The sequence below is a fragment of the Pygocentrus nattereri genome, chromosome 21, assembly GCF_015220715.1.
Source record: "Pygocentrus nattereri isolate fPygNat1 chromosome 21, fPygNat1.pri, whole genome shotgun sequence".
In the NCBI taxonomy this organism is placed as follows: domain Eukaryota; kingdom Metazoa; phylum Chordata; class Actinopteri; order Characiformes; family Serrasalmidae; genus Pygocentrus; species Pygocentrus nattereri.
The window spans coordinates 12,336,203-12,364,016 of record NC_051231.1 but is presented as its reverse complement, the minus strand read 5'-3'; the positions used below and the strand labels follow the sequence as shown (position 1 = coordinate 12,364,016).

At 38.4% G+C, this 27,814-nt stretch overlaps 1 protein-coding gene across 11 annotated transcripts in view; it reads right to left on the bottom strand.

Moving 5' to 3' along the window:
* The window catches only part of atp2b2 (ATPase plasma membrane Ca2+ transporting 2), a 156,794-nt gene that overhangs the window by 17,297 nt on the left and 111,683 nt on the right, over positions 1–27,814 (bottom strand). For 8 of the 11 annotated variants that reach the window (XM_017704753.2, XM_017704758.2, XM_017704757.2 and 5 more), the window contains exons 4-12: positions 21,613–21,870; positions 19,650–19,775; positions 17,748–17,873; positions 15,893–15,925; positions 14,236–14,322; positions 10,716–10,757; positions 8,544–8,708; positions 8,112–8,326; positions 7,772–8,014 (exon numbers count right to left, since the gene is read on the bottom strand). In XM_017704753.2, coding sequence (XP_017560242.1) covers positions 7,772–8,014; positions 8,112–8,326; positions 8,544–8,708; positions 10,716–10,757; positions 14,236–14,322; positions 15,893–15,925; positions 17,748–17,873; positions 19,650–19,775; positions 21,613–21,870 — 1,295 coding nt within the window. The remainder of the gene's footprint in view (positions 1–7,771; positions 8,015–8,111; positions 8,327–8,543; positions 8,709–10,715; positions 10,758–14,235; positions 14,323–15,892; positions 15,926–17,747; positions 17,874–19,649; positions 19,776–21,612; positions 21,871–27,814) is intronic. The other 3 variants (XM_037532390.1, XM_017704756.2, XM_017704754.2) reach the window with 2 other exon arrangements.

Below are 27,814 nucleotides of genomic sequence, written 5' to 3'. Positions count from 1 at the left end.
CATGACGAACCTTCGCCAAACAGTGGAGCATTTCACACATCTGTGATGGGACAGGAGGAGAAAGTTTTTAGCTGTTTTTACCAGCTGGAAAAGCACATGTAATGGTCATAATTTAAGAAAGAAAACAAGTTAATTTTAGCTGTCTGGTGACAAGTGCTCGGCTATCCCATTACAAGTGCTAAACAAGCGGCAATCAACAATAGTAAACTACTTAGTTTCTCAACAACATCAACTTAATACGAACAGCAAACATTAGCTGGCTCAGAAGGTCGGTGATGGATCACACCACATTACTGCCGTCATTCCTACCATTCCATGTCAGAGCACAGCACAGTATTCAAACACCAGCTAGCAGACGACTGGATTCCTCTACTCTATCGTAGGAGATTGAGTGGTGAACCGCAAAATATCTGACACTCACTGAGTAAAAGCATTAACTGCAGTGTGAATCTCTCACACCGGACAAACAGAATCCTCCTTTTAGCAAACGGAAAGTGGTGCTTTTGTGTTGTGGTTGATCTACAGTATCATCAATTCACCGTGTTGTGTGAGTGATGGAGCGCTGCTTCAAGTTAGCCAGCTGCTAAAAACAGCTAGCCTGGAAAGACAGCGCTCTCCCGCTTTCCAATGCCTCACAGCTTCTTCAGTTTTGTTTTAGTTTAAATCAGGGCTGTAACTTGCATGAACCCATTTCTTTCATTCACTTTCGTTGCTCAGGAATGCAGTAATACTAAAATATGATGGTTTGGCGCTGCAGATGTGATTTTACGCTGCTACATTTACGGCATTTGGCTGACGCTCTTATCCAGAGCGACTTACAATTAGATCATTTTACACAGGAAGGCAAAGGTGGCGTTAGGAGTCTTGCCCAAGGACTCTGATTGGTATAGTGTAGGGTACTTGCCCTGCTGGGGGATTGAACCCCAGTCTACAGCATAGAAGGCAAAGGTGTTAACCACTACACTAACCAACCACCTGCTAAAGCTTGTTAGGATGTTAGGAAAGAGGTGAGTTCACTTTAGGACAGTACAATTACACCACTGATCACCGTCACTCACACTTGGTCACAGGAGAACAGATCACTGGTCGCTCCACGTTTCAGATGTTGCTAAAGTATATTTGAAAAACCTGGAAATGCGCCCTCTCCTGGTGAGTAGTGTCTCTTTCCTTGCAGTAGAAAATGCCACCAGGGCTGTAGCTAGAACGTGGAAGTATGAGAATGGTGTATTATATTGAAAATTTATTGAACATTTGTTATCGCTCTATTGAGGAAAAGTCTCGATACTTATTGTTATGGTTTTATCGCACAGCCCTAGCTTGCATAAAACCTGCTGTATTTTGTTGACTTTGCCAGTTTTATAATGCCATTTCAGTGTGTAGCAATTTTAGTTGTATGTTGAAAGAGTCATTTAACTGCTAGTTCAGAGTAAAAACATCCATATAAGAAAAACGTAGCAGCTCTGCAATATTTTTGTCTACGACAGGGCAAAATATCAGCGATTTCTGAAAACACCACCCATTGTTGTTCTTAGATCCAGAGGTGCTAATATGGACATCACTATTGATCCGTGTCAACAGTTTGCAATCATATTTTGCATTTTTTTTAATCAACCGCAATAAATAAAACAATGCTGCCCTCTGAGAAGCTATTTGACATTAACTTAAGGAACAAACTTAAAATATTGGGATTCCTAAACATTTCAAAATGTTGTACTTTCCAGACGTAGTAGATCTTTCAGATCTTTTCCAGCCCTAGAAAAACTTGCATTTACCCACTGTGGTCATTCAGTCCACACTTCTCTCTAAAGGTGGACAACACTGCACTGTCAGACATCTCTGTCCAAAGATGAAGGAAACTAATTGGTGCTAATCATTTATACGTGTATTATTTTACTTGTATTAATTTGTATTAATAATATTATGTTATTGTTCCCCCAACATTTTAGTCTCTTTTATAAATAAGAACCAAAAATTAATTGAAAATAATCTGAATTTCAGTGATTCTATGCAGTCTTGTTTATTCATTGTGTCCATGGAAACAACGATGAATGCAGTCATATGGATTTCTTATGCAAAAAAGTAATTTAGTTTTCTGATAACTGCTTCACTGCATTACTCTGCATGTTTAGACAAACTTAATATTTGGTTATTTGTAATGCTATGTGTATATGCTATTAAAAGATAAAAGACCTAATTTGTGTTAATCCAAACACGTGAGTCTTTGGACTTGGTACAATTATAAGGCACTTGGGGCAGAGCCGTTTTGCCAGCTGTGACGTAGAGGCGTAGAGGCAGCTCTGCGTAGGAGTGTGTTTTCAGTTGCACGCCATACTTCTTGCCTTGCTTTCGACTACATCAAGCTCTGGCCCGCGCTCTCACACATTCGTAAACATTTTGGCTGCGCTGGCTGCCTCTTCCCAATGGCATGGAAAAAGGTCTGCTTGTATGAGCAAGTTATTTTAAGAAATTCAGAATTTTATATTTTTAAAAATGGAGTGGAGGCAGTGCTCTTTTTACATGTTCTCTTTTCTTTTTCCATACTTATCCAGACCTGGAAATCACTAAAATCAATTTCCATACTTTTCCGTACTGCATAGGAATGCAGTCAATCAGATTACCTGGTTATGTGTACTGTGTATTATAGTATATATTGCATACAGTGTGTATTTATGTATGATAATGTGTTTGTGTATAGCTTGTACATTATGCATGTTTACTGTCTGCAGTGTGTGTGATAATGTGGATATTTTCTGTTTTAACACTGCATCGAGGAGCTATACACCCAATATTTTCACTCACTTTCACACCCATGTAAGCATAATGTGACAATAAAAGTGATTATAAATTTGAAAATGTGTGTTTATATGCAGGTTTCCAGGCAAATGGATTACAGTGGAAGCCATTAAGAGACTGCTTTTATTGCCTATATGATGCCAAGCACAAAGCACGTCCTATAAGCCACATATTGCAGTGTGGAGTTTCTTTGTAGCTGGAGTGACTGAATATTTCTGTCTTTATCACACCACGGAAAAAAAGATGAAGTAGGACCGTTGAGGAGACTGCAGAAAGTTTATAAAAAGAACACTTGCTGCCGGGTGAAGAGCAGGTCATGCATTGATTACATAATGCTGCATTAAAACATTACAGAAGAGGAACTGTGCAGGCTTTGGGAACCTCTCCAAGGATAAAGTGAAGAGGCTTCTGCTGACTTCAGTCTGAATTAAGCAGACAATTGAAATGATATAGATATCAAAGTCTTCTTTTGTGCAGTTATCAAAGCTTTTTTCTGCTCTGTCTCCAGAGATGAGTTATGCAAGTTGCTTTACTGCTGGGAGGGACACTCCAGAGGACCTACTTTTAGTTCATAGACCTACTGAATCTGTAGTATAAAGACAGATTGTGTTTCTCTTGGGAGGTTTTCTATAGAAACCCAGAAAGATTATACTGCGATGGTTTCTTTTAAAGCTAGGCCCAACGTTAGCTAAAGCTTTTAAAACATTAGCCTGAGCATACATAAAGAAGACATAAAATATGTTATTCCAAAGCCGAGGAGATTACATGTGAAAGTCCAATGCTTGTAAACAACTGCAAATAAGGTACTTCCAAGTTCTTCTACCGAGGTGCAGCTTGAGTATAAAAGAAAAATAAAAACAGGAAAAAGTGTTGAGCTGCAAACAACGTTTCAGAAAAGGAGATGATTCCCAGATTTTCTTTGGAGACAGTCTTTGTAAAAGACATTTTTACCTATAAATACAAACTGCACACCTATGTAATGCAGTATGTTACATTTTTATTACATTATAATGTGGAATTAGAGAACAGAAGATATAAATGTAATATCTTTTATTCTTATGACATCTAACATGTTCAACTTGGATCCTGCAATAACACATAGAAGGCTCTTTTTTAAGATTTGGAATGATTTAAGGGCAACAAAAAGCCACTGATATACCAACATATCACATCTTCTAATACAAATTCACTACATGAATCACTTATAAACACACACTGGCAGCAACATCCAAAAACACCACACAGATGGTAATATACGATGTGAAAATACAACCACCAAAAGGATAAAAAAAAAACTTTTCTTTTAATAAATCCCTGTCTAATATCAAAAGACATGCAGCTCTAAATTGCTAAACAGATGGCTGGAAAGTGATTATTCCAATTAGCACAATTTCATTTGTGGGCTGCCAAATGTAGGACATCTCCCATGCTAGAACCGCTTTCTGTATATATGGAGCAACTAGTTGGACCTTAAGTCACTTCTATTTTAACACTTTTAAAGCTCAGGGCCACTTTCTAATTTGGAATGCATACATATTGATTTTGTAATGTGATTCTGAGAAGGATCAGCATAATTAATGCACCGCTTAATTTGCAAAATGTATCAGGGACCAGTAGTTTAAATTAGCCATTTCAGATTTTTTGTACCAGCGTTCATGCCCTCAGGTATTCAGCCAAAGCTGCCCTATTAGGAGAGCGTTCAATCTCCTACTGTGGTGCAGCTGTGGTGAGATTTTAATGGACAGTGTGCCACTTGTTACTATAATAAACTAACTCAAACATGTTTTTACATTTTAAATTTCAGCTCAAGCACAATGCTTGGATTCAATTAGGTCAAGTAGGTTATACATTTCTAAATAGTTTGTGAACTGCCATTTTAAATCGCACTGAGCATTCAGAGTTCCATGAATGTGCTATAGAAATCTGTCAAGTCTTCATTCTGCTACTTTGAAGCTTCTGTACAGTACTGGTAACACAGAGCATAAAACGCTTGGACTAGAGAACAATTTTCAGCTTATTCTAACAAATAAAATAAATATTCAAAAAATCACTGTCTGAGAAAGTACTGGAAGTTCATAGGTCATTGTGGTATGATTTCTAGAACATTCAATCTCAAATAAAGCTCAATGCAGACCAACTCAGCATTATATATTACTGGTTGACTGATGACGTTTTACCTGGTTTTGATTTGTTGCAACTTTTAGAATGAGAGAATCAGTCTAAACCCATGCAACAAACTGAAACCTGTCACGCATCCCTCAGACTCAGAGGTCTCTAGGGACTCCATTTACACCTGTTCTGGTATAATTAGCTTAGTATAAAGCTTGGGCTTTTGGTCTAGACCAGTATGAGGTATTGCTCTTGTTCAAGAGCTACTGAGGTTTTCTTTGATTGTGATTTTTCCAGTTTTGACTCTGTTTGCTGCTTTGACTTTTGCCCTTTTTGCCTTTGCTCATTGTTTGCATTGTTTGTCTTCTTGTGTCTCTTCTCTTTGTTGGATTCGACCTTTGCCTGTTTTTTGACCACGGTTTTGGATTACGGCTGAAATATTAAAGCCTCACTTTTTTTTTTTTTTTTTACCATGAGCATCTGAGTTATTCTGCCATGTTACAAAACCAGGTAAATCCAGGCATTCTAAAGCCAACTGTCAACACTGCACTTTAAGTTCACAATGACTTGAAAGAACACTAGACACATTCGCATGCAGTCTGATAATCCACTTAACAGCTCAATCAGAATAGAATATGTCCATGTATACAACTCGATAAGAATGGACTAGTCTGACTGAGGCCATTTGGAAAACAATTTCTATCCAACTGATTCAGGTGGTTAATCCTGTAAATAGACAAATAATAGCCATATACAGTGGGTTGCAAAAGTATTCATACCCCTTGAACTTTTCCATATTTTGTCACATTACAACCACAAACATAAATATATTTCACTGGAATTTAATGTGAAAGACCAACACAAAGTGGTATACAATTGTGAAGTGGAAAGAAAATTATACATGAATCAAAACATTTTTTACAAATAAAAAACTAATAAGTGCGACGTGCAAAAGTATTCAGCCCCCCTGAGTCAATACTTTGTGGAGCCACCTTTTGCTGCAATTACAGCTGCAAGTCTTTTAGGGTATGTCTCCACCAGCTTTGCACATCTAGTGACTGAAATTCTTGCCCATTCCTCCTTGCAAAACAGCTCAAGCTGAGTCAGATTGGATGGAGAGCGTTTGTGAACAGCAGTTTTGAGATCTTGCCACAAATTCTCAATTGGGTTTAGGTCTGGACTCTGACTGGGCCATTCTAACACATGAATATTCTTTTTTTTAAACCACTCCATTGTAGCTCTGGCTTTATGTTTAGGGTCGTTCTCCTGCTGGAAGGTGAACCTCCGCCCCAGTCTCAAATCTTTTGCTGACTCCAACAGGTTTTCTTCCAAGATTGCCCTGTATTTGGCTCCATCCATCTTCCCATCAACTTTGACCAACTTCCCGGTCCCTGCTGAAGAGAAGCACCCCCAGAGCATGATGCTGCCACCACCATATTTGACAGTGGGGATGGTGTTTTCAGAGTGATGTGCAGTGTTATTTCTCCGCCACGCATAGCGTTTTGCATTGTGGCCAAAAAGTTCTATTTTGGTCTCGTCTGACCAAAGCACCTTCTTCCACATGTTTGCTGTGTCCTCAACATGGCTTCTGGCAAACTGCAAACGGGACTTCTTATGGTTTTCTTTTAACAATGGCTTTCTCCTTGCCACTCTTCCATAAAGACCACATTTGTGTAGTGCACGACTAATTGTTGTCCTGTGGACAGTTTCCCCCACCTGAGCTGTGGCTCTCTGCATTTCATCCAGAGTCACCATGGGCCTCTTGGCTGCCTCTCTGATCAGTGATCTCCTTGTTCGGCCTGTAAGTTTAGGTGGACGGCCTTGTCTTGGCAGGTTTACTGTGGTGCCATACTCTTTCCATTTCCGGATGCTCCGTGCTCCGTGCTCCGTGAGATGTTCAAAGCTTGGGAAATCTTTTTATAACCTAAGCCTGCTTTAAACTTCTCCAAAACCATATTCCTAACCTGTCTGGTGTGTTCTTTGGACTTCATGATGCTGTTTGCTCCCCAATATTCTCTTAACCAACATCTGAGGCCGTCACGGAGCAGCTGTATTTGTACTGAGATTAGATTACACACAGGTGGACCCTTTTGAGTCATTAGCAGTCATCAGGCGACTTCTGAATGCAATTGGTTGCACTCAGGGAAAAGGGGGCTGAATACTTTTGCACGTCGCACTTATTAGTTTTTTATTTGTAAAAAATGTTTTGATTCATGTATAATATTCTTTCCACTTCACAATTGTATACCACTTTGTGTTGGTCTTTCACATTAAATTCCAGTGAAATATATTTATGTTTGTGGTTGTAATGTGACAAAATATGGAAAAGTTCAAGGGGTATGAATACTTTTGCAACCCACTGTACATGCCTGTATCTGATCACGTATTCCCAATCGGAAAGTATGAGTATGTTGTGCACATGTGCCTTCATGTCATAATAAAAGTTTATAACGTTTAGCATGGCGGGAGCAGAAACTAGTCTGCAGAGAAGACTTTGCAATTTGATGTTTAAAATATAGCAGTGGGGCAGGTGGGAAGTTTGTTTTCCTGAGTCTGACATTATTTTAAAGTAATTAAAAGCACAAACACTGCTCACTGCTGCTCGTCTCACTCTGACTGGACTCACGTGATGCTCGTTGTCACGGTAATGTCCACACTAAGAGGTTCTCTTCACGTGTGTAATTTTGGATTGGATTACTTGTAGTGTGCATGAAAATGGAGATTTTCATCAGATTGCTTATTAAGAGTGAGCAAGTAAACACCTCAGTCTTAATCTATAATCAGAATGCATTCAATCAGATCGGCAAATGTCTTTGCATTTAAACCCAGCCACTGTTTTAAATAGCAGAAGGACAAAATGATCTCTTACCAGAATTTTAGTTGTGTAGGCGCTATTGATCGATATAGCACTGACCAATATTTCCAGGGTTTTGGGCGGGATGGAGCTGGGCTCTGGGATTTCTTTGTAGTGAACATCTCCCACATAGCACTGCACTGCTGTCATCCTATTAGTGGTCAGTGTGCCAGTCTTATCTGAGCAGATAGCTGTCGCATTGCCCATGGTCTCACAGGCATCCAGATGACGTACCAGATTATTGTCCTTCATCATTTTCTACATTACATTTCAGGAAAAAAGATACAGAAGCATAAGACTGATTTACTGTATTTGTTTCTTGTATTTTATTTTCTAAACAAATGTTAAGCTATACCTTAACAGAGTAGGCCAAAGAGATGGTAACAGCCAATGGAAGGCCCTCAGGAACGGCTACCACCAGGACAGTAACACCAATGATGAAAAATTTGACAAAGTACTGAATGTAAATTGGAGTACATTCCGGGAGCCACTGCCTCTTCTGCAGCACAAAGTTGTCAATGGCAAAGTAGAGCACCAAGATGATGACTGTAATGGCAGACATCACCAAACCTGAGAACAGATGATACATTATAATGCATTAGATAATTCTATGATAAATCATTACAGATAATGTTAAAATTTGTGTTTTCAGAGCTGTAATATAATGTGATTGACTGAAATTCCACTGTTCTGTGCTTGCATATCTCAATAACATCTGCAGCTGCAGAAAATATGTGGTATGAAGCAACATCTTTCATCAGCCTCAGTATTTTTGGAAGGAAAGTACCTGCTTTGCCAATCTGCACAGCCAGCTTTGTCAGTTTGCCTTGCAGGACAGACTTCTCTTTTTTGGAGACATTGGCTTTCTTTTTCTCTTTTTCATCAGTCTCGCCACCTTCTGCACTCTTCAGTGGCTGCATCTCCATGGCAGCGGCACCATCTTGCTTCTTCACTGAAACGGTCAGAGGGGAAAGATTTTGATTATAGGACATCTCGCTGCTCTTTAGAACTGCTGGATCAGGACATTCCAGACATTGTTTTAACTAATAATATTTTATTTCTATGGGTGATCGCAGGGGAAAAATGCATAGATTAGATTATTGCAGCACTATATCTTTAAACAACGTGATTACCTAAATTCACATACATGGCAATACCTAGGTTCATGTAAATGATGCTTAAATGGACTACATGTCACCCAGTACACAAAACATTTTTAATAAAAGGTAACATCCAGGGTTAGTGTCAACTCAAGTTCAGTTCAGACTTTGTGAAAAAAACTACAGTAAGAAATGCACAGGTGAACACAAGTCAATATACTGTCAAACAGTCCCCAGACGTTGAAACTCAAAAGAGCCTATCCTGATAGCACCATATGGTAAACAAACTGGATGCCATGTCTTGCGGAGGACCACTGCAATGCTGCAGTTTTAGAAAATAAGTATTCCCAGGAACTTATTGGAAACTACAAGATGAACATATTCATCAAAGTGTCAGGAAATTGCCTTTCGTTTAAGAGACAGCTTTGTTAGAACGGTCTGTACTAGCAGAATTCAAACTGGCAAACATTAATAAGTTATGCAAGCTTATGTCAACTTCAAAATCTCCCATTATTTCTGTGACTCACAGCAGCTGAATATTTGCTTTTGTTGCTTTTGTTTCTTTGCACAACAATACAGTCAACTCCAGAATTATTGGCACCCCTCAAGAAACTTGACAAAAGCAATCGTTTAAAATAAACAACACACACTAATTCAAATGTTCATCAGTAATATTTGGAGAAATTGCTTAGCATTTATCTAGAAGAAATCATTCCTACATGAGTTCTTCTTTTATTTTAAGAATAGTGTATTCTTTTACAAACAAATTGGGCAAAATTGGCAGCCATAAAGTTGCATCTTTGGGGAAAAACACTTGCTTTTTATTGCTTCTAGTCTCCTGAAACTCTTGAGGTATTCAAATTTAAAAATTCACTGGCTTTTTCGGAAGAGTTCCACGGAAGAAGCTTTTTCTAAGAGCAAGTCTGAACTTTGCCAAAGGTCACTGGAACTATAAATGGAATTGTGTTATGTGGTGAGATGAGGCAAAAAACATTTGTCACGTTTGGACTGTATACAATGAAAAGCACCTCACATCCAGGTTGTTTTGCTGCTAGTGGTCCAGGGGCTCTTGTGAAAATCACTGGCATAATGAATTCCAATAAATATCAGGAGATTTTTCTAAATCTGTCTGACTCTGCCAGAAGGCTGAAACATGGCTGAACCTTAGAACAAGATAATGACCCAGCACAAAGTCAAAACACACAGAAATAGGAGTAAGAACACAAAATCAAAGTTTTGCAACAGCCCTGTCTCAAGATTTGAACCCAGTTGGGAACCTGCAATGTGTACTGAAGAGGGCATTCCACAAGCAAAGGCCCGAGAATATAAAGGAACTGAAAAAAAAAACACAGCTTACTCATTTGCATTTGAGCCCAAAATATCACTAATTACATGTGTGGTTTATTTAATACATTGATTTTAGCTCATTTCCATAAAGGGTGTCAATAATTTTGGCGTTTACTGTGTTTTTACACCTGGCTTGGATGCTCATTTTTAAATAGGCCTATTTCATTTTTGACCTTCTCACAAAGCAGGCGGTAGCTCAGTGTTAATACACAGTTCTGACTACACAATCTATGTCTCAGAACAGACCCCAATGAAAGTGCTACAGAAAGCTTCAGAGAGAGAGAGAGAGAGACAGAGTGAGAGACAGAGAGAGGCTTAGAGATAATCAAGAGACCCTGACACACTCGGAAGAAGCAATAGACAGCCAGAAACGAAAAATGACAACACTGCAAACAGACGTCAGGCTTAATGGACGGGGGCTGGAATCTGCACTGCGTTGAGGGAGAAAAAAAAAAGAGAGAAAAGAAACACCATGAGAGCTCAAACCGGGCGGTAAAGTGAAAGTAGGTTACCTTTGGTCTGGTTGTTCTCCATATTTCCATCCTGCATTTTACCTATGATGAAGACATACGAGACACGTAACAAAAATAACAGAAAGCAGACAATAAAACATTCATCACAAGGACGTAAACGGTGAAATCAAAATAAAAAGGAAGACAGAAAATGAATATTTCATCAACATCTCAGTGACAGTAACATACATAACGCACAGTTGTCTCATAATGAGGTACTGAAGTACAGTATGGGTTTTGGGTGAGCGGCTCTAATGCCTGACAGTCATGACTCAGCAAAAATGCATTCGATGCACCAAAAAAGTTAAGCTTGTGCAAACGCTGCAACTATTTTACATTTTGATAAACTATGGTGCGTACTCTGCAGAATGGCTGGAGCTTTCATTATGCTCTCAGCATTACTTTCCATATGCATCTGTGAGAATAATTTCAGATAGGTTACAAAATCAGTGGCAACAAAATCTAAATTGTACTCAGGGTTCGTCATTTCAGTGCTTTGAAGGAAATGCCACAGAATATCTGAATCTTCTCAGCGTTAATCTTCTATTAGACAATATTCTATTATCTAAATATTACAAACTACAAACACTGTCCTTATGAGAAATATTTTAGAGATTGTTTCTCAAATGATGTGTTATGGTTTGGCGCTCTAAGTGAACAGAAGTAATGCGAGCTACTCCTCAGTGATCAAGAGTTTGAAACATCAACGATACAAGAAAAAGCCATTCAGATATTCCATGGGATAATAGAACAAACATACACAGAACACAAACAACAAGGAATAGGGCAACAATACACAACCACACAACATGCAGGGGAGACTAACATCAGGATGCGCATGCAACACCACAGATGGCAAGGGGAAGAAGGCTTTTAGGGTAACTTCATTATGTAGTATGGAAATTCCTTATGTCTCTTACTACCTGGAATTGAGAATGTATTGTCGTATATATATATATAGCCTGTCTATCACCCCTTCAGTTATCAAAGTTATATGAAGTAATATTTTCACAGAAGAAAAAATCTTTACTACATATTCATACACTATTCCCAGGGAACCTGATCCACAAAGGGCTGGTGTCGCTGCAGGTTTTCATTCCAACAAAGCAGGAGCTCACCTCATACAAACCAAAGCTGGAAGTAGAGTATGACAAACAAACTAAACGAAACTTAACTACAACTGAAAATGCTGTCATAGGTATAATTAGGAACTTTGTCATCTCAGGAAGCTTACAAACAACAATGCGGTGTGTAGGGCTCGTGTTGCATCATCACAAACGGGGGGTGGGGAGGTGGGGGGGGGGGGTCTCAGAACCAACAACACAATGATTAAGAGTTTTCCTAAGCAAACAGCACCGTGTAAACCATTTTGCCTTAAAACATAATTTGATTAACCGCGTGAAATCAGGAGAATTTTTACTTCATTGTAATGAAAATATGCAGCTTCACTGCCCCTTTATGGACAGGAGTGGACACCCCATACTATACATATATACTCATACAGAGTCACCTGAACAAAAGATAAAAGTTATTAAAGATGACAAAATGTTTCTGTAAGAAAAATAGAAACTGACATTAAAAACGTCAAACGAATCAAATTTACAAAAATTTCCACTAAAAGTATTAGCAGCCAAGATGGTTGCTGTGTGAAGTTAACAAGCAATAGAAGACTTAACATGCCCAATTAGCACTGTGCTAACACCATGCCTAGACAGCACACACTTGCCTCAAATTGTGCCGAGTTGTTCAGTCGTCTTAAACAGACTTTATTATGAAATTTCTGTCACTATATAACGTACTATTATCTATAAACATGGACTACATTACAGACAAAATTCAGGCCTCAAGGTGGTTAATAATGCTTTTAGCTTTCATTTTGTCAATTTATTCATACTTCACTTATTTCTTTTCATGCAAAATGGCCATTACTTAGGCCATGCATAAAGCTAATAGCTGTGACGCCTACATTGCAAAACTAAAGAAGCAAATGTCAGACACCAAACAAGTCTTTTGCTGCCTGATAATATTTCAAGGAAATCTGTGTAATTGTTTTTTTTTATATTTGGCCAAACTATTCCTTTATTATTTTTACTAAATTATTCAACTTAATGAAAATGAATCAAATGTTACAGATTTATATGACAGAAATAAGGAGAAGGTCTATGACTGTGGGGGCACATCTCCAACTACAAAGCATCAGGACAGCTGGAAGACATTTCATTTTAATGTGAGGCAGCGATGCGATGTGGCAGGCAGCACAGTAACTGCTGTCACAAGCACTTCTACATACAGGTATACCAGGTATTTTTTAGTTTTTTACAAAATTTGAAAATGCCTGTTGCCCTTTACATTGTTCCTCATGATGAAAGAAACAGCCAAAAAAATGTATTTTTCCATTGACCTACATTCAAAGTAAAGTAGGTTTTTTCCTTCTCCTGTAAAGTTACCGTTTTGGATATGACAAGCTGCTCACAACAGTGATAAAGCTTATATAGAGAGATCTCAAAAAGGTGTGTTCAAAGGTGTGTCTTTTAATTTTAAATAAGTATGACAATATGCCTCACTGTGACTATGCTCTAGGCTATAGAACTGTTTTGCTCAATGCACAGATAATGAAGTACATTACAATATGCTTTCCTGAGACAGATGTAGGTTATGCCTCATCACGTATTAACAAGAGTTTAACTGTTCAGCCCACTAGGCTATTCTGGGCAGGTGGAGAATAAATTAGTCCACATTCAAATATTTTTCTCTCACGTAATGTTAGTGAACAAATAAGGCCTATGTAGGCTGACACTGGTTTGTACTAGCTCCCTTCCTTTAAATATATATGTTTAAAATGATCACGCAATCCAGTTGAACTTGCTGCCTGCCTCTCTTGACTCAAAACGCCCACCAGAGACCAACAGAGGCCGAGCGATTTTATCACTGGCGATGCGCACACAGAATAGTCAAAAATATCATTCTTGTTCTTTACATGTTGTTACATTTTCTGCCAGAATTTGTGTCAAGAAGACAATTTTGAAGGTTGCAGTAATCTTTTCAATGCATTTGGAATCCTAGTACACTGAAAATGTCCAATTAGGAGTGCGATGTATAGAGGAAGGGGTCAGCAGAGTTGTTGGGAATGCCTGTTTAGAATGAATGTGCTTTTCCTAAGGCAACAGACAGTGTGTAGTGGGATTAATCTCCTTCAGATTTCTGTCTCTGTGTGCTGTAATTGACTACATGACCTGTGGATTAATGTCACGCACCTTTCACCTTAGTCCTGTAACAGAATGTTAATATCTTCCACCCTGACACTGTCATCTGAAGCCTTGCCAATACAGTTTACTCCTTTACACAAATAGCCATTGGCACCATAACAAAAAAAGGGTAGAACAGAAGAGCAAAAACAGGAGTTCACAAATTTCACATGCAGTAGAAGGGCTGTCAAGAGAGAAACAAAGAGAGAAAAGAAAGAAAAGAGGGAGAAGGATGGAGCCATGAGGAAGGGACAACGGAGGTCTTCTCAACCTACCATTGACTAGGCTGGTATTACCAGGGGCATTTGTGCCTGCAGCACCATCGGTAGCTATAGTTGCGATGGGGTGGGAGGAGGGATGGTCTAGCGAATAACAATGGGCAAAAAATAAAAAATAACAGTGAACAAAAACAGCATGGTTAAGAGCGTTGTTACCACGTTTAGTACAGTTTTCAAATATGCTGCTTTCAACTGAAAGGAGATTCAAATGAATGGCATCAATGGGCAAAAACATTCAAAATGCAACATAAGACAAGTTCACACATAACATGGGTAAGACAAACAAAACTGAAGCACAAAACAACACCATCATCAATGGCACAACAGAGTGAGGAATGACCAGTTTTCAGACACCAGAGCAGTAGTGGTTTGGTAAATCTACCATAAAATACAAAGATCTGAAAAAAATCAGATTCTTCCAGTTTTATGGAAATCAAATAATTATGCTGGTGTTATGAAAAGCAGAATAAGGAGCGACTGATGTTAAGCACATCTTTTTGGACCAGAAAAGCGTCAACCACCTACCCTGCACATTGCACCATGTTAGATGTTAGACAATCAGATTTCTATGATTCTACAACACTCGAGTGACATTTTTATTAAAATAGGCCTTGGTGGTTTCTGGTCAAACACTTTCAGTAAACCACTAGCAGTTCATAGCCTTTAAATAATTCACCAGAGAAAAAATAACATGAACCACATGAATTGCAAACTTTTCATATGCATAACATAGGCTAGTCTCAGAAATCATGGGCATCCTCTGGTCACTACAACTGTATATGGAGTAGCAGAGAGGGTTGCACAACCTAGCACATTTTGCTTTCAGGTAAATAACGTTACATCAAATATACCCACAACCATTTTTATACAAGCAACCTACACATCTCTGTTGAAAATAAATGAAAATGTAACAACTTCCAATACCCATAGGCGGGGTTAGTAGCAACAGGATGAGGAGCTAGCTGTAACAGTCACTGAAAAAGTCTGGTAAATTTACAGTTTGATGTTGTTAAATGTGGAGAAAAAAAACTTCTAAAAAATCAGCTGCTTTGAAATCATATTGAGATTCTCCTTTTGTTTGTTTTGAGGAGCTTGGTTGTAAAAGCTTGTTAAAGCTAGCCCTGCCATGTGGAGGCTGTATATTAGCCTGGCGAGCCTTCTGAGAGTTGGTTATAGGCTCGATCAGACAGCTGTCAAAATTCAAAGACGACCAAAAGCATGTGCTTACTTATGTGTTTACCTACATTAGGTTGTGCCACACTCTCTCCTAACATCAAAGTCTAATATAGACCTACAAGACAAACCTAGAAGTAATCTGGTTCTACAAATGTGGTTCTACTACAATCCAATTATTAGTAAATAATGTATGCTCTCAATTGATCGTGCATGAAGTTAGTTGTTTTGAAAAGAAGATTCGGTCGACCCATTGATCAGCACATCTATGCAGGAATATAGATGGAATGCACTTAATCTGTGTACTTAAAAAGATGCATTGGGTGAGCTTCTCTTTTTAAGTGAAGAATCACTGTGATCAAAGCTGGGCTGAGGATGGGAGAGGGAGTTTAGTAGGGTATTAAACGGGTTAAAGGGGACACTGTGCTGCTGGATATACCTGGGGTAAAACAGGGTCTGGGCACATAGAGGAATACTCTACCTGCTAGTTGTTGGCCATCCTTCACTGCCTGACCTGTATTGTGGTTTGCAGAATAACAAGAACATAAGGCCTTGCACTGACAGATCACTAACATCAGCAATTCATATGGCCCTACTGGCTAAGAAGATACCTGTGTTGCTTGCATGTCACATAGCAGTGGTCCGCAAATGCATGAACAATCATTCAGTTAATGCTTCGAATAAAACAAGTGATGAAGCAGAAAACCTAATTGGATTTGCCATGACATGTCCTTTAAATTCTAAATTCTAAGGAATTCTGGAGAAGTGCCATTTTGCATTGTTGGTATCGAATCAATGATTTTGCCTAAAAATGCCTAGCAAATATTCAAGGCACATGATGTCAGATAAAACTAGATTTATAGATTTAGGCAATTAAAGACAAAATAAGACAAAAAGCTCTTTGTTCAACAGACAGGGGCAAGGATGAGACTATACTCAATGTAACAACGCTGTGCGGACCACTGTCATTTAGAAACAGAGAAGAGAAACCCTACCATCCTTAAATCCCAACAAGAACATAGACAACTATAATGTTGCAGGCCCCTGACTACAGGCAGTACATGGCACGGTTGGAGCTTGAACCAGTGTATATTATTTCTGTAATGCGTAAAGTACATTTGGTACATATACTGATGAAGCCTGCCGGCTGCAATCACAAGGAAGGAAAAAGGCAAACACAAACCAGTCTAGCAATTCAGTCTTCATGTTAGAGGAGATCAAAAATGATTAATTCTAGAGCCTAAAATAATAACAAACCTACCTTTGTTGATATGTACTAACCATACGTGGTTAGGAAGAAACGTGTTTTTCATTATTTAGCAAATTTCTCTCATATTGAGCTCTCATCTTGCTTTAGCACAGCAATCAAAATCAACTGTTTCTTTGTTATTTACTAATTATGATCATTTTTACTAATTAATAATAATTTCACATTGTTTACAGGTAAAAGTAGCCTATTCACTTAACAATTTCTGAGTTTCAGTCACTATACGTCAGTGACTTCTGTCTTCTAGTCATTATTTGTTCATGTATATTTAGCAATGCTCATGCAATCAACTTGTTAATAGCAACCTGCTGCTCACAAAAACAACAACAAACAGGTAGATTTGTAAAACCTCCCATCAAAGTATCACTGCATTAGTATTAGAAGTATGTGGTACATAACTTTGCATAGTCCAAGAGGTTAAAAACAATTTTACCTCACTGTGGTGTTGTTTAGGTTATTATAGGAACTATATTATTAGGAACAGCAAAAAATTACATGAATAAATGTTTGAAATCTTCCTATTATATCTGGTGTAGATACAAACTAAACTAAGTAAAACAAAGAGAAACAATTCTGATGTGCACACTTGTTTTTCATTGTATATTCAAAAATTAATTTTGCTGTCAATTTTATACATTTTGCAAAAAACTAATTCTGAGATGATGGCTGTGTTAATTCAGCTTCAATTGAAACACTCGTTTAAACGTTTGAATGATAATTCAAACGTTCAATTTAGATTCTGTATGGATAAGATTGAGTCTGCTGAAACTTTCAAAAGTCACAAAGACAAGAACCTCGCAAAAAAATAAAGTTTTTTCTTAACTACCAAAATAAGTTATTTTAATAGTTTAGTTAAGTTTAGAATCAATGGAATTTATAGAATAACAACAAGCTTTGGTTATCGCTGGACATAGCTGTGGGTTCTTCTAAGGGTTAACTTCTAAGGGTTAAGCAAACAAAACAGAATCTAATTATAGGAAGCAAGTACGGGTGCACAAATGAACCAGAACCTTTGGCCACAGCCTGCTATAAAATGTCTGAGGAACTAGGCTTCTGTTACATACTGTACCTTTCTTCTCCTTTTTCTCCTCCTCTTCACCGCCAGCACCGAGCAGGGTAAAGATGATCCCAGTCTGAGAGTTCACACCAACAGCCGTGACCACCATCCGACCTGAGCCCTCCATCACATGGGTGCCTGGTAATTCAGGATGCACACTGCAGTAAGTAATGCTAGCAGGACGATGAGAGATACTTAGGCAGATACGGTAAATAATCGTAGATAACCATCTGTAGCACAGAATGTACGGGACGAAGGTTGTGCTGGGACAAGCACAGCAAACGTGTGTGAAAGAAGTAATGCTACACAAGATGCAAGAACACTAAGAAATGCATGTAAACAGCTGGTACAAAGGGTACAGCCACTGCTGCGTAATCAAACTACAAGGTTTATTTTGAGTTAAAAAAACAGGAAGTTCGAAAAGTATAAAGTAAAAAGGACATTAACTTGAAGTGAAACAAGACTAGGCAAGCCAAGTTTTGCTGGATCGCCAGGCCACACAACTTTTAAATAGCAGCAGGAGAGAAACAGCGATTTTAAAAGTGATGAGGACACAGCTGTTAGAACATGACACCCCTCAAACCCCACACCTCACAGTTGTAGGTTCAGGTTTGTTGCTTAGTTTAATTTGAACTCTTTGGGCACCATTTTAGATAAAAAATGCAAAAGAATTTTCTTGTTAATCTTCAAATATTTTGTGTTTATGAATATGAACATTAGAATGCCTGTCCCTGGTCATAACACTTTACTACTCTGCATGCTATGTGTTCTTTCTTCTTTCATTTCTTTCGAGCTCACAAAGAGCCAGTAAAGAATTTCTCTCAGCTTGCACTAAACCACAGGACAGTATTTCAAGCAAGGACACACACCTTCATGGAACATATCAGCTTTAGCTTACCTTACGCCGTGCAGCATGAAAAGCGAGAGACCAAGCCGGCACCACTAGGACGCTGGCTTCTAATGCCACACAGAGTTAGGTCAGCTAAAGCCGTGGTGTGTAATGCTGCTTCTCCTCTCAGTAACCAGCCTTGTCAGCTACTGCTAGCTATGTTACTTTTACTTCATTTGCTTTGTCATCTGGACGATTGGTGTTTGGGTGGGCTATATTCCTCATGCATGCACGTTTCAACAAAGTTCGTCAGTCTGTCAGCCAACAAGCAAAAGGAAAACCTCCAGAATTAGTGATCTGTAATGATGTCATTTCATATTCATTTTCACTGCATTAGCTTCAAATGACATTGGATTCTGTCTAACTATATTCCAATGAGCCACGTGACCGTTACTAAATCATTTGGCACCTCATATACACTTTAGTTCACAAGTTTTAATGAAGAGAAATTCAATGCATTTTGTTGCAGATAAATCTCTAAAATGATTGTAGCACTTTACAATTTCAGATATGTCAACTAATTAGTAGGAAGCTAAAAAAATGAACGTGTTCAGCATGATGAACAAAGCTGTAGACCGTTTCATAATGACTGAGAAAGCTACATAACTGAGATGAATAATAATTAATATACACAATTCTTTATATTGGAAATGAGGTGATCACATTAACTATAGTTTGGTATTGTATAATATTTTTTTTATAATTTAATAACCTTTTGATTCTCCAAAACAACCTGGAGTATTAAATAAAACATTTTAAAATATGTACTGGTATGTAGCCTGACGTATTTCAATCTACACCGTATAACCATTATTGAATAAAATAGCAGCAGGCGTTAATATGACAGCAGCGTAAGTGTTCAGTGGAAAAATGTTTCATTTTTTCACACACATTTGTTGTCCAATGTTATGTATAACCATATAAACACTTACAATGCATCATATTCCTTTTAGGACACATCATTCAGATCCTACCGATACTACCTCTAATAATCAGTGACATGTAGTAACAGAATAGGATCTAACCAGAAAGAAGCATGGGGTCTTTGTCTGCAGATTTTCGGACGTGATCCGACTCTCCCGTTAGAGAGCTCTCATCAATCTTCAGATCGTTGCCTTGTATCAAGATTCCATCAGCTGGAAGTAGGTCACCTGGAAGAGGATACATGAGAATACGACACAGAAGTTCTCAATTTGCAAGCATAAGCAAGAATCAAGTAAGATTTAGGCACTTGAGACAAGATTAGACGACATCAAGTCTTAAATGTTTGAACATCACAGCTTTAAAATGACATATATAGATGTGTAAGCTCTGGAAAATTACATTTATTTTCAAAACATGCAGAATTGTTTTAACATGGAGATGTGGCTTATGGAAACCATGTTAACCTAAATCAAACCACGGAAATCTTTTGTGAGGAGGAGGCTTGAATGACAGAGGCTGCTCCTCTCCTTCAAATGTGCAGGAGCTAACTCTAAGGCTAAAACTAAACCGAAGAGGTTACAGTAAGCTGTTGTGGTGAATCCAGTCTTCTACACTTGTTTATCAAACCCCAATGACAACATTAAAAAGTATGGCATGCATGTGAGTGCATCAACAGTTGACTTTGCTTAGCTATCGCACTATACAGACCTGAGTTATGGGTTCTTCTAAATGTATTGGTCCTAAGACTCATTCCTCAACATCAAAATGATAGCATCTCTCGTTTGGCTTGTATCGTACTATTAAATCTGATTATCCAAAGGCTGCTAGCAGTGCTTGGTCTGATAAGCCCAACAACTTTCCTGTCCAAGTTCCCCAGAGTTTGCTGCTGAACTTCACATGGCCCTCCTCCTTCGCCCAAGCTTGCCATGCATATAATTTTCTCTCCACACCCGCTCAGATTCAAAAATAATAGAGTGCCACAGAATGGCACGCATCAACTTTAAGCTTCGACTAGCCAAGATGGATTCCTTTTTCCAAACTGCCAAGTCTTCTCCCCCACAGGCTCTATCTGTCACTGTCAACAGCTCCACATTTTCTACCTCCCACTCCATCAGTACACCATGGATAATGACCTAAACATCTTTGCCAGCACATCAGAAGCAACCCACTTTGGTAGCATGAAAGAATCAAGGCAATTGAAATTGCCTTGGTCAAAAATTCTGCTTTGCTTAGGCCAAATCCCATTTCTTACTTTTAACACTACACCTTGTTTTCGAGGGTCACCCTGCCTCTGGGAACTAAGTTTCAGGGGGAAGTGGTTGAAATCTTATTTTTACAAAACAGGGCAACCCTCAAACAAAGGAGAACATTACTTCAATAACACGCTACTAACGCTGCTCTGTAAGCGATCCTGCCAGTCTCCAGTGTTAGCAGAGGAGGGTAAAGTTCAGCTTCTCACTGCTGGGCTTTAGTTATATTTAGGGAATCATATGCCTTCAAAGAGGACAATTATTTATCATCACCCACCCCTAACTCTTCAGTGATATGAAGCTGAAGTCAGCTATATGCCAGCATCGGGTGTTAGAATTTTCCTGATCCACCTTAAATGGTGCAGCAGTTCTGATGCCTGAAGGACCAGAATGTAACAGCTGCATCATTTAAGGTGGAACAGGAAATTGAGCTGGCTTGCAACTGAGACATCAGCATACTACAAGTGACATTAAACTAAGATAATACGATATTTATATTTTTTATTGGAGAAAATACAACTATATTTTTTGCACCAGCAACACATTAGCGCCACATTTAAGAAAACTATATAACCATATAACTATACAACTCCTGAGAAACTACAAATTATTTTTTAATAAATTAAACATTTACTTTTTAAAAAGGAAGAGGAGAAGGAAAATAAGGAAAGAACTACTGTTCACAGCCATAATTTACTCAAACAAGATATTATTATGTCATTTATCACAATAAGGATAACACATCATATCACCCACCCTTTACTGAACTGTACTGCAAGAAGTACTATGCAAATGCAAATGAAGCAATACATACCGTACTTAATTTGTGCGATGTCGCCGACCACAATGTCAGCCACAGGGAGTTGGATGACCTGTGCTCCGCGCACCACTTGGAATTTCTGCTCCTGTTCGATGCGGCTCTGTAAACCCCTGAACTGCTTCTCCTTGCTCCAGTCGTTGAAGGCGGTGACAAGAACCACACAAACCACTGAAAGTAAGATAGCAGCACCTTCAATCCAGCCAGCCTCCGACTCTCCCTCATCTTCCGCACCAGCGTTTGCAGCCCCACAAGCTGAGGAGAGACATCAAGTAAAGGGTCAGAGCTATTCTTAATACAATGGGTGCATTAGGGCTGTACACTAAGGACAAAATTCCATATTGTTACATCATAAATCATTGACACCACTATTTTAATGCCGTTGATGCTTTTTTCCTAGTTTGATCCCTCTAAAAATCTGCTGTTCCTGTTCCAGCCTGAATTCACATACTGTGTGTTACCACTGTAGCCCTCTCATTCAAATACAGATTTTAAATGAGTTCCACTGATGGCTCCACTGATGACTTATTTCCAGCTACTGCTGTGGAGTAAATTTATTTTATCACCAAAGTGCATCACATGAAGCAACATCAGTAACATTAGACCACCTTCAGCAAACTACGCTAGACAGTACTCACAGAAGAACTATGAATAAATCCAAGAGCAGCAAACTAACAAAAGCAACAGTGTAAAGCTCCAGTTCCCCTCAAAACAAGACATAACATATAAGAGCCAGAGGCTACAATCACAAGTTGAAAGATGCAGCCACTGTTGCTCTCACTGGTCATGAAAAATGCAGTTCACCTTTATGTCCAGGTTTCAGGAAAATTATTGAAATAAATATATTCTGATGAAGCTCATTTTGTCAACTCATATACCCATAACAAAATGCATTGTTAATAATCTGACAAATAGATTACTGTTACTATACCATTATTTTACATTACACTGCTTTTTCAATTATTATATTGTTTTCTCTTATTGTTATATTCTGTGAAGCTGCTTTGTGACAACATCAGGTGTAAAAAGCGCTATACAAATAAATTTGATTTGTTCTGATGATTTGATTTTGTCGTACTTCATTAAAACTAGGGCTGTTAAAGTGTAAATGCCTCATTAACAAGGCAGAATTTTTTTGTAATACTGTTAATGCTTTTTCTTAGTTTGACCTTTTAAACCACCACATAGCGCAAACAGCTACAACCTACAAGCAGCAAATTAACAAAAACAACAGCAGACTGGTTCCAGTTCCATTTAAGAGCCTGTAACCAGAATACACAAGCTGTACCAACGAGAGCAAGAGGCTACAATAACACAGGAGCTGGAATCCTGTGCTCACGTGAAAATAATGTAATTCAATTACTGAAAGTAATAAATACATTTCAGTGAGGCTTATTTTGTGCACTCATACATCAATAACAAAAACGGCTTGGTTTAGGTTCACCAAGTATGATTAACTGCAATTAAATACCCAAATAATATGATTTTATTAAACGTGTTTTCATGTGCCAACAGTAATTAAAACACAATATTTATAACTGTAAACTGAAACTGAAGCATGTTGCATTAAATTTACTTATTTCAAATTTGTATATCCAAATAAATACAATATATATATCAATATAAATACAATATCTGCACAAATCTGCATAAGTGATTGGTCAGGCTGAACATAAAACAGTAAAACACTTGATGATTGGTTAAAGGGCTCATTTGCATAGTGCAGCTTTCTGCAAAATCAGCACTACAAAGGTCAATTTCGTGACAACATTTAACAAATAATGTAGTGTTCGGCTCTAGGGTGTACGCATATAAATTTTTGCACACAAAAATACGGTCACACGTGCTCTCACACTCTCATACACACGTAAAGGAATATAACAGCTATATACCCAGTTGGCACTTTAAAGTCAGATTGGTGTGGGCAGACAGAGCATGAGAGAGCTTTCTAATGTATACACACAAGGCTATAGATATACAGGAAGGTGCTTTCAATACAATGGCAGTTAAAGGGAATATTAGTCAGACAATTTTGTATACATAAGCAATAACTGTACAACCTTCTTCTCCAGTGCATTGTAGAAGAACTTATGAGCAAATATGCCTCTGCAAATACACACACACACACACATACACACACACACACACACACACACACGCGCACACACACACACACACACAGGGCTCTGAAAAACACTTAACAAGGCTGCTGAGAAGAGAAACATGGAAAACATTGTTAGCTTTAAGTGAAACAGCAGTAGTATGTTTGGGCTTTGTATGTTCAATGCTAATTATGATGCTTTTTATCATATTTATTAATTCAACATCACAGACCAGATACAGCATATTAAAGACGAACAAACACGAGATCAACTAATGAATGCTGTTTAAAAGAGGTACAAGGTAGTGAACAGATAAGGTGTGGGTCTGACTTGAGGCTGTCCTCAAGAAAGCCACTGTTTGTACTCTTTCAGAGGGAAAGAAAGAGTTAGAAGAGTTGAAAAATTGGAAGCTAAGTCTTCATCAATGATTCATACAGCGCTGTGCAAAAATCAGAGACCAACCTCCAATTATGTAACGGCTATCAAGTATTCCTTTTATTTGAGGAAAAAAGCAGACAAAACAGTTACACAGAGGCCTCGACAACTAAATATGATTTTTTGTGTGCTTTTTTACCTTTATTACAGCTTCAGGAATTTATTTCAGTGAGGGTGAAAGCTTATTTTCAGTTTGTCAAAGAAATCTTATGATTATGCTTTTATTAAACTGATTAGGGTTTTGTTCAATTCTGTTCTTTACCTGATATACTGACCAACTGGTGGAAAATGACTGACCAAAGCGAAAACACTGGCTAGGTTAATGTCTTAAATTCCTTGTGTCTGTATGCAGGCCCACACTTCAATACCTCACTGCCTTAAAACAGAACTCGCACATTAGTTTCATAGCAGTTACCAAATACAATATAGTAATTACTGAACAATATTCCCTAATATTAATAACGAGGCACACACCATGCAAAGTATCATCTATGGAATATCTATGTATTGTATTACATATATAATATGACCCTATGAAAATGTATATAACTAAGCATTTTTACTGAGATATAACGGCCACAGAGCTGTAACAAAAGTGGTGTAATGGCAGGCCGAACACAGGAACAGTTAGTTAGAATAGAAAGTGTTGACTGACTTATTTTAATGTTTTAATGAATAGTATATTGTATCATAAAATGCTTTGCTTTGATGTCTTACCTGGTCCGACACACATGATGTAACTTGGGTGAGCTTGGTAATAAGCTGGCAGTGTGTTTGTGCAGAGAAATCACTAATCTGTGCAGGACTGCAGTGCAGAGGACCGCAGTAATATTTGTCTACCAATGATGTACACATTTTAATAAAGGAAATTAATATTTTCTTTTAATGCAGCTCTGTGTATCCTTGATCTAGACATAATGGTCTTCCTGCTGGAGGTAGCTTGCCTGCTGAATTCTCAGAATAAAAGGCCTACCTTGTAAAGCACGAGCACTACATGAGCTTTGATAGGGTGCAGAGCAGCAATTTTGTTCATCTCTGCATGGTTAACTAAGAGTCACAGTTAAACAGCAATTCACAGCCAGAGGTGGAAGATGATGAAAGCATGAGGGCAATAATGCTATCTTATTAGCTAAAACAGCCATGTATGCTACTGTGACAATGATCCCACCACTGCTGAATACAATATAACACAGCAGAGAATATTATGCACTGAGAGAAAAATGACATTGTTTCTGTTATTACTCCTGGTACTGCCAGTACGCTAACAACAGGCATTCATATTTAAACCTGACAGTAAATGCAACTGAAAAATGGGATTGTGCAGTCACTTCACTCAACAATTCATAATGACAAAGTATTTCAGCAAGTTTATGAGTGAAAACACAAAAAAATACTACATGATTAGGCATTCCCTCATATTTCACCCAAGATGTCAACATCAATACATCTCATTTAACTGATCAAAATCCGCCCCCACATTAACTGCTGAGCGCACATGTCCATGTTTGTAAATGTTAGCAAATGTTAGTAAAATGGATCAGCAGGTGAAGGAAGCTGTCTGAGCCCTACTGTGTTTACTTTATATACTGTATAAATGAAGCTCCGTGCTGTCTTTATTGCTGGATGCACTGTGATCGTTCCTGAGCGAGCATGCACACACATTCAGGAATCATACTCATATCGCTATGGAATGCTTATTATTTATTTGATTCATCAGAGAAACAATGAAAGGCAAATGAAGTATGAAATGTTTGCTCAGCGCAGTAGTTTGAGACCTCAAAAAATAAGAATGTTAAATTCATTAGATTCTTTACATTTCAAAACAAGTACAGCATTCAGAGATTATGTTATCAGAACAGTAGATTAAACATCAGAATCATGGCTTTTTGCCACAGCAAGAAAGGATAACCCTTAGAAGGCAACAGCCATTACTGCTGAATGCAATATTATTATTATGTAAGTGCATATTTAATTGCATAGTTTGTCACTCAAAAAATACATGTACATGTTTCACTTAGGGCGGCATGGTGGCGTGGTGGGTAGCGCTGTCACCTCACAGCGAGGAGGGCCTGGGTTCGATTCCCCGGCCGGGCGGCCAGGGTCCTCTCTGTGTGGAGTTTGCATGTTCACCCTGTGCGTGTGAGTGACTGTCTGTGTCTGTCTGTCTGCCCTGCGATGGACTGGCGACCTGTCCAGGGTGTATCCTGCCTTCCGCCCGAAGACTGCTGGGATAGGCTCCAGCATCCCCCTGCGACCCTGACGGAGAAGCGGCTTAGAAAATGGATGGATGGATGTTTCACTTACATGCTTCACTTCATGTTGTTTTGTCTTATAAAAAATAGGAAAAATCTGGTACAAAATAACGGTACTCAACTGTATTAAATGAAAAAAACTATCCTTTTATACTAAACCCAGATGTGGTGTGGACTGATGAATTAGAATTAGAACTACAACTAAACAAATAATTGAAATCAAATTACAACTTCAACTTCTCAGCTTTAAAAGATCTTTAAAAGAGTCTACGACACAAATGGATGAAGAACATATTGATCGCACAGCCGTGGGTATGTCACTGTAGACTGAGTCTATCACTTTAAGACACTGTAGCACTAAGTCCAATCTAAACAGACTGATCATTATTTCTGTTTCATTGGCACAGCACTAAGGGAGGGCACTGGAGATGGCTTAATTTGATTTAATCCCCCTGCAGTAAGGCACTTCATACTGTATGGCACTTCTGGGCACAAAATGTCACAGAGTCTGTCAGGCTCTGTCCATGGTCCTGAAGTGCAGACAGCTAGTGTTAGATAACTGCTCGTGACTCTCTGAGAGCTGCACGCTAGCACGGACTGGCAAGTACTGCAAACGCACTCTCTGGTGAGATTTGTGCCCAGGCGTTTGGAACCACCGAACATAATTAGTGTGCCTGACAGGACATTTTATGATTGAACCTACAAGCCAGGCGCACTAATGCATGCTGTTACAGCCCATTGAAATGCAAATACAACGCCTTTAATTTTGCGGCTGCACTTTCCCTGGAAGCAGGTCTTGTGATGGTTTTGTTTTTGTATTAGGTCTGATCAGGACTCGATTTGAAGGCGGAATGGGGAGGCGTGCTAAAGAAAAAGAACTTGCCCTTTATTAAATACACAGCTATGCACCACGACATGCATATAAAGTTCCTGTAATAAAATGACTCTAATCTACTGACATACTTCTAGTGATCACACAACAATATACGAATAGCAAAAGGCTTAACCAACCAGGCCCATGCAGGCTCCTGTCAACCCACAATCCTCACAATCCTACAATGTAAACACTCTGGCAGAGTGTTCATACCTTCCAACATGTGTTTCTAAAAGTGGACTATGTGCTAAGGCTATTCTGCTACTCTTAACATCATTTTTTATGGGAGTTGAAAGATAATAAGCACTGTAAACTGAATATAGTGATGGAAAATATCTGATATCAGATATATTGACATAAACTGGAATGGTTTCTATTGTTTTTTTTTTTTACATGTGTGTAATTTGCATTTTAAGAAAACGACTTGTTTGTGTTGACTGTTCTTTCACCAGGGCCTGCAGTCTTGTTATGACTACAAATGTGAATTTTGGCAAATTTAATAATAGGACCAATAATCAACCATCATAAGTCAATGA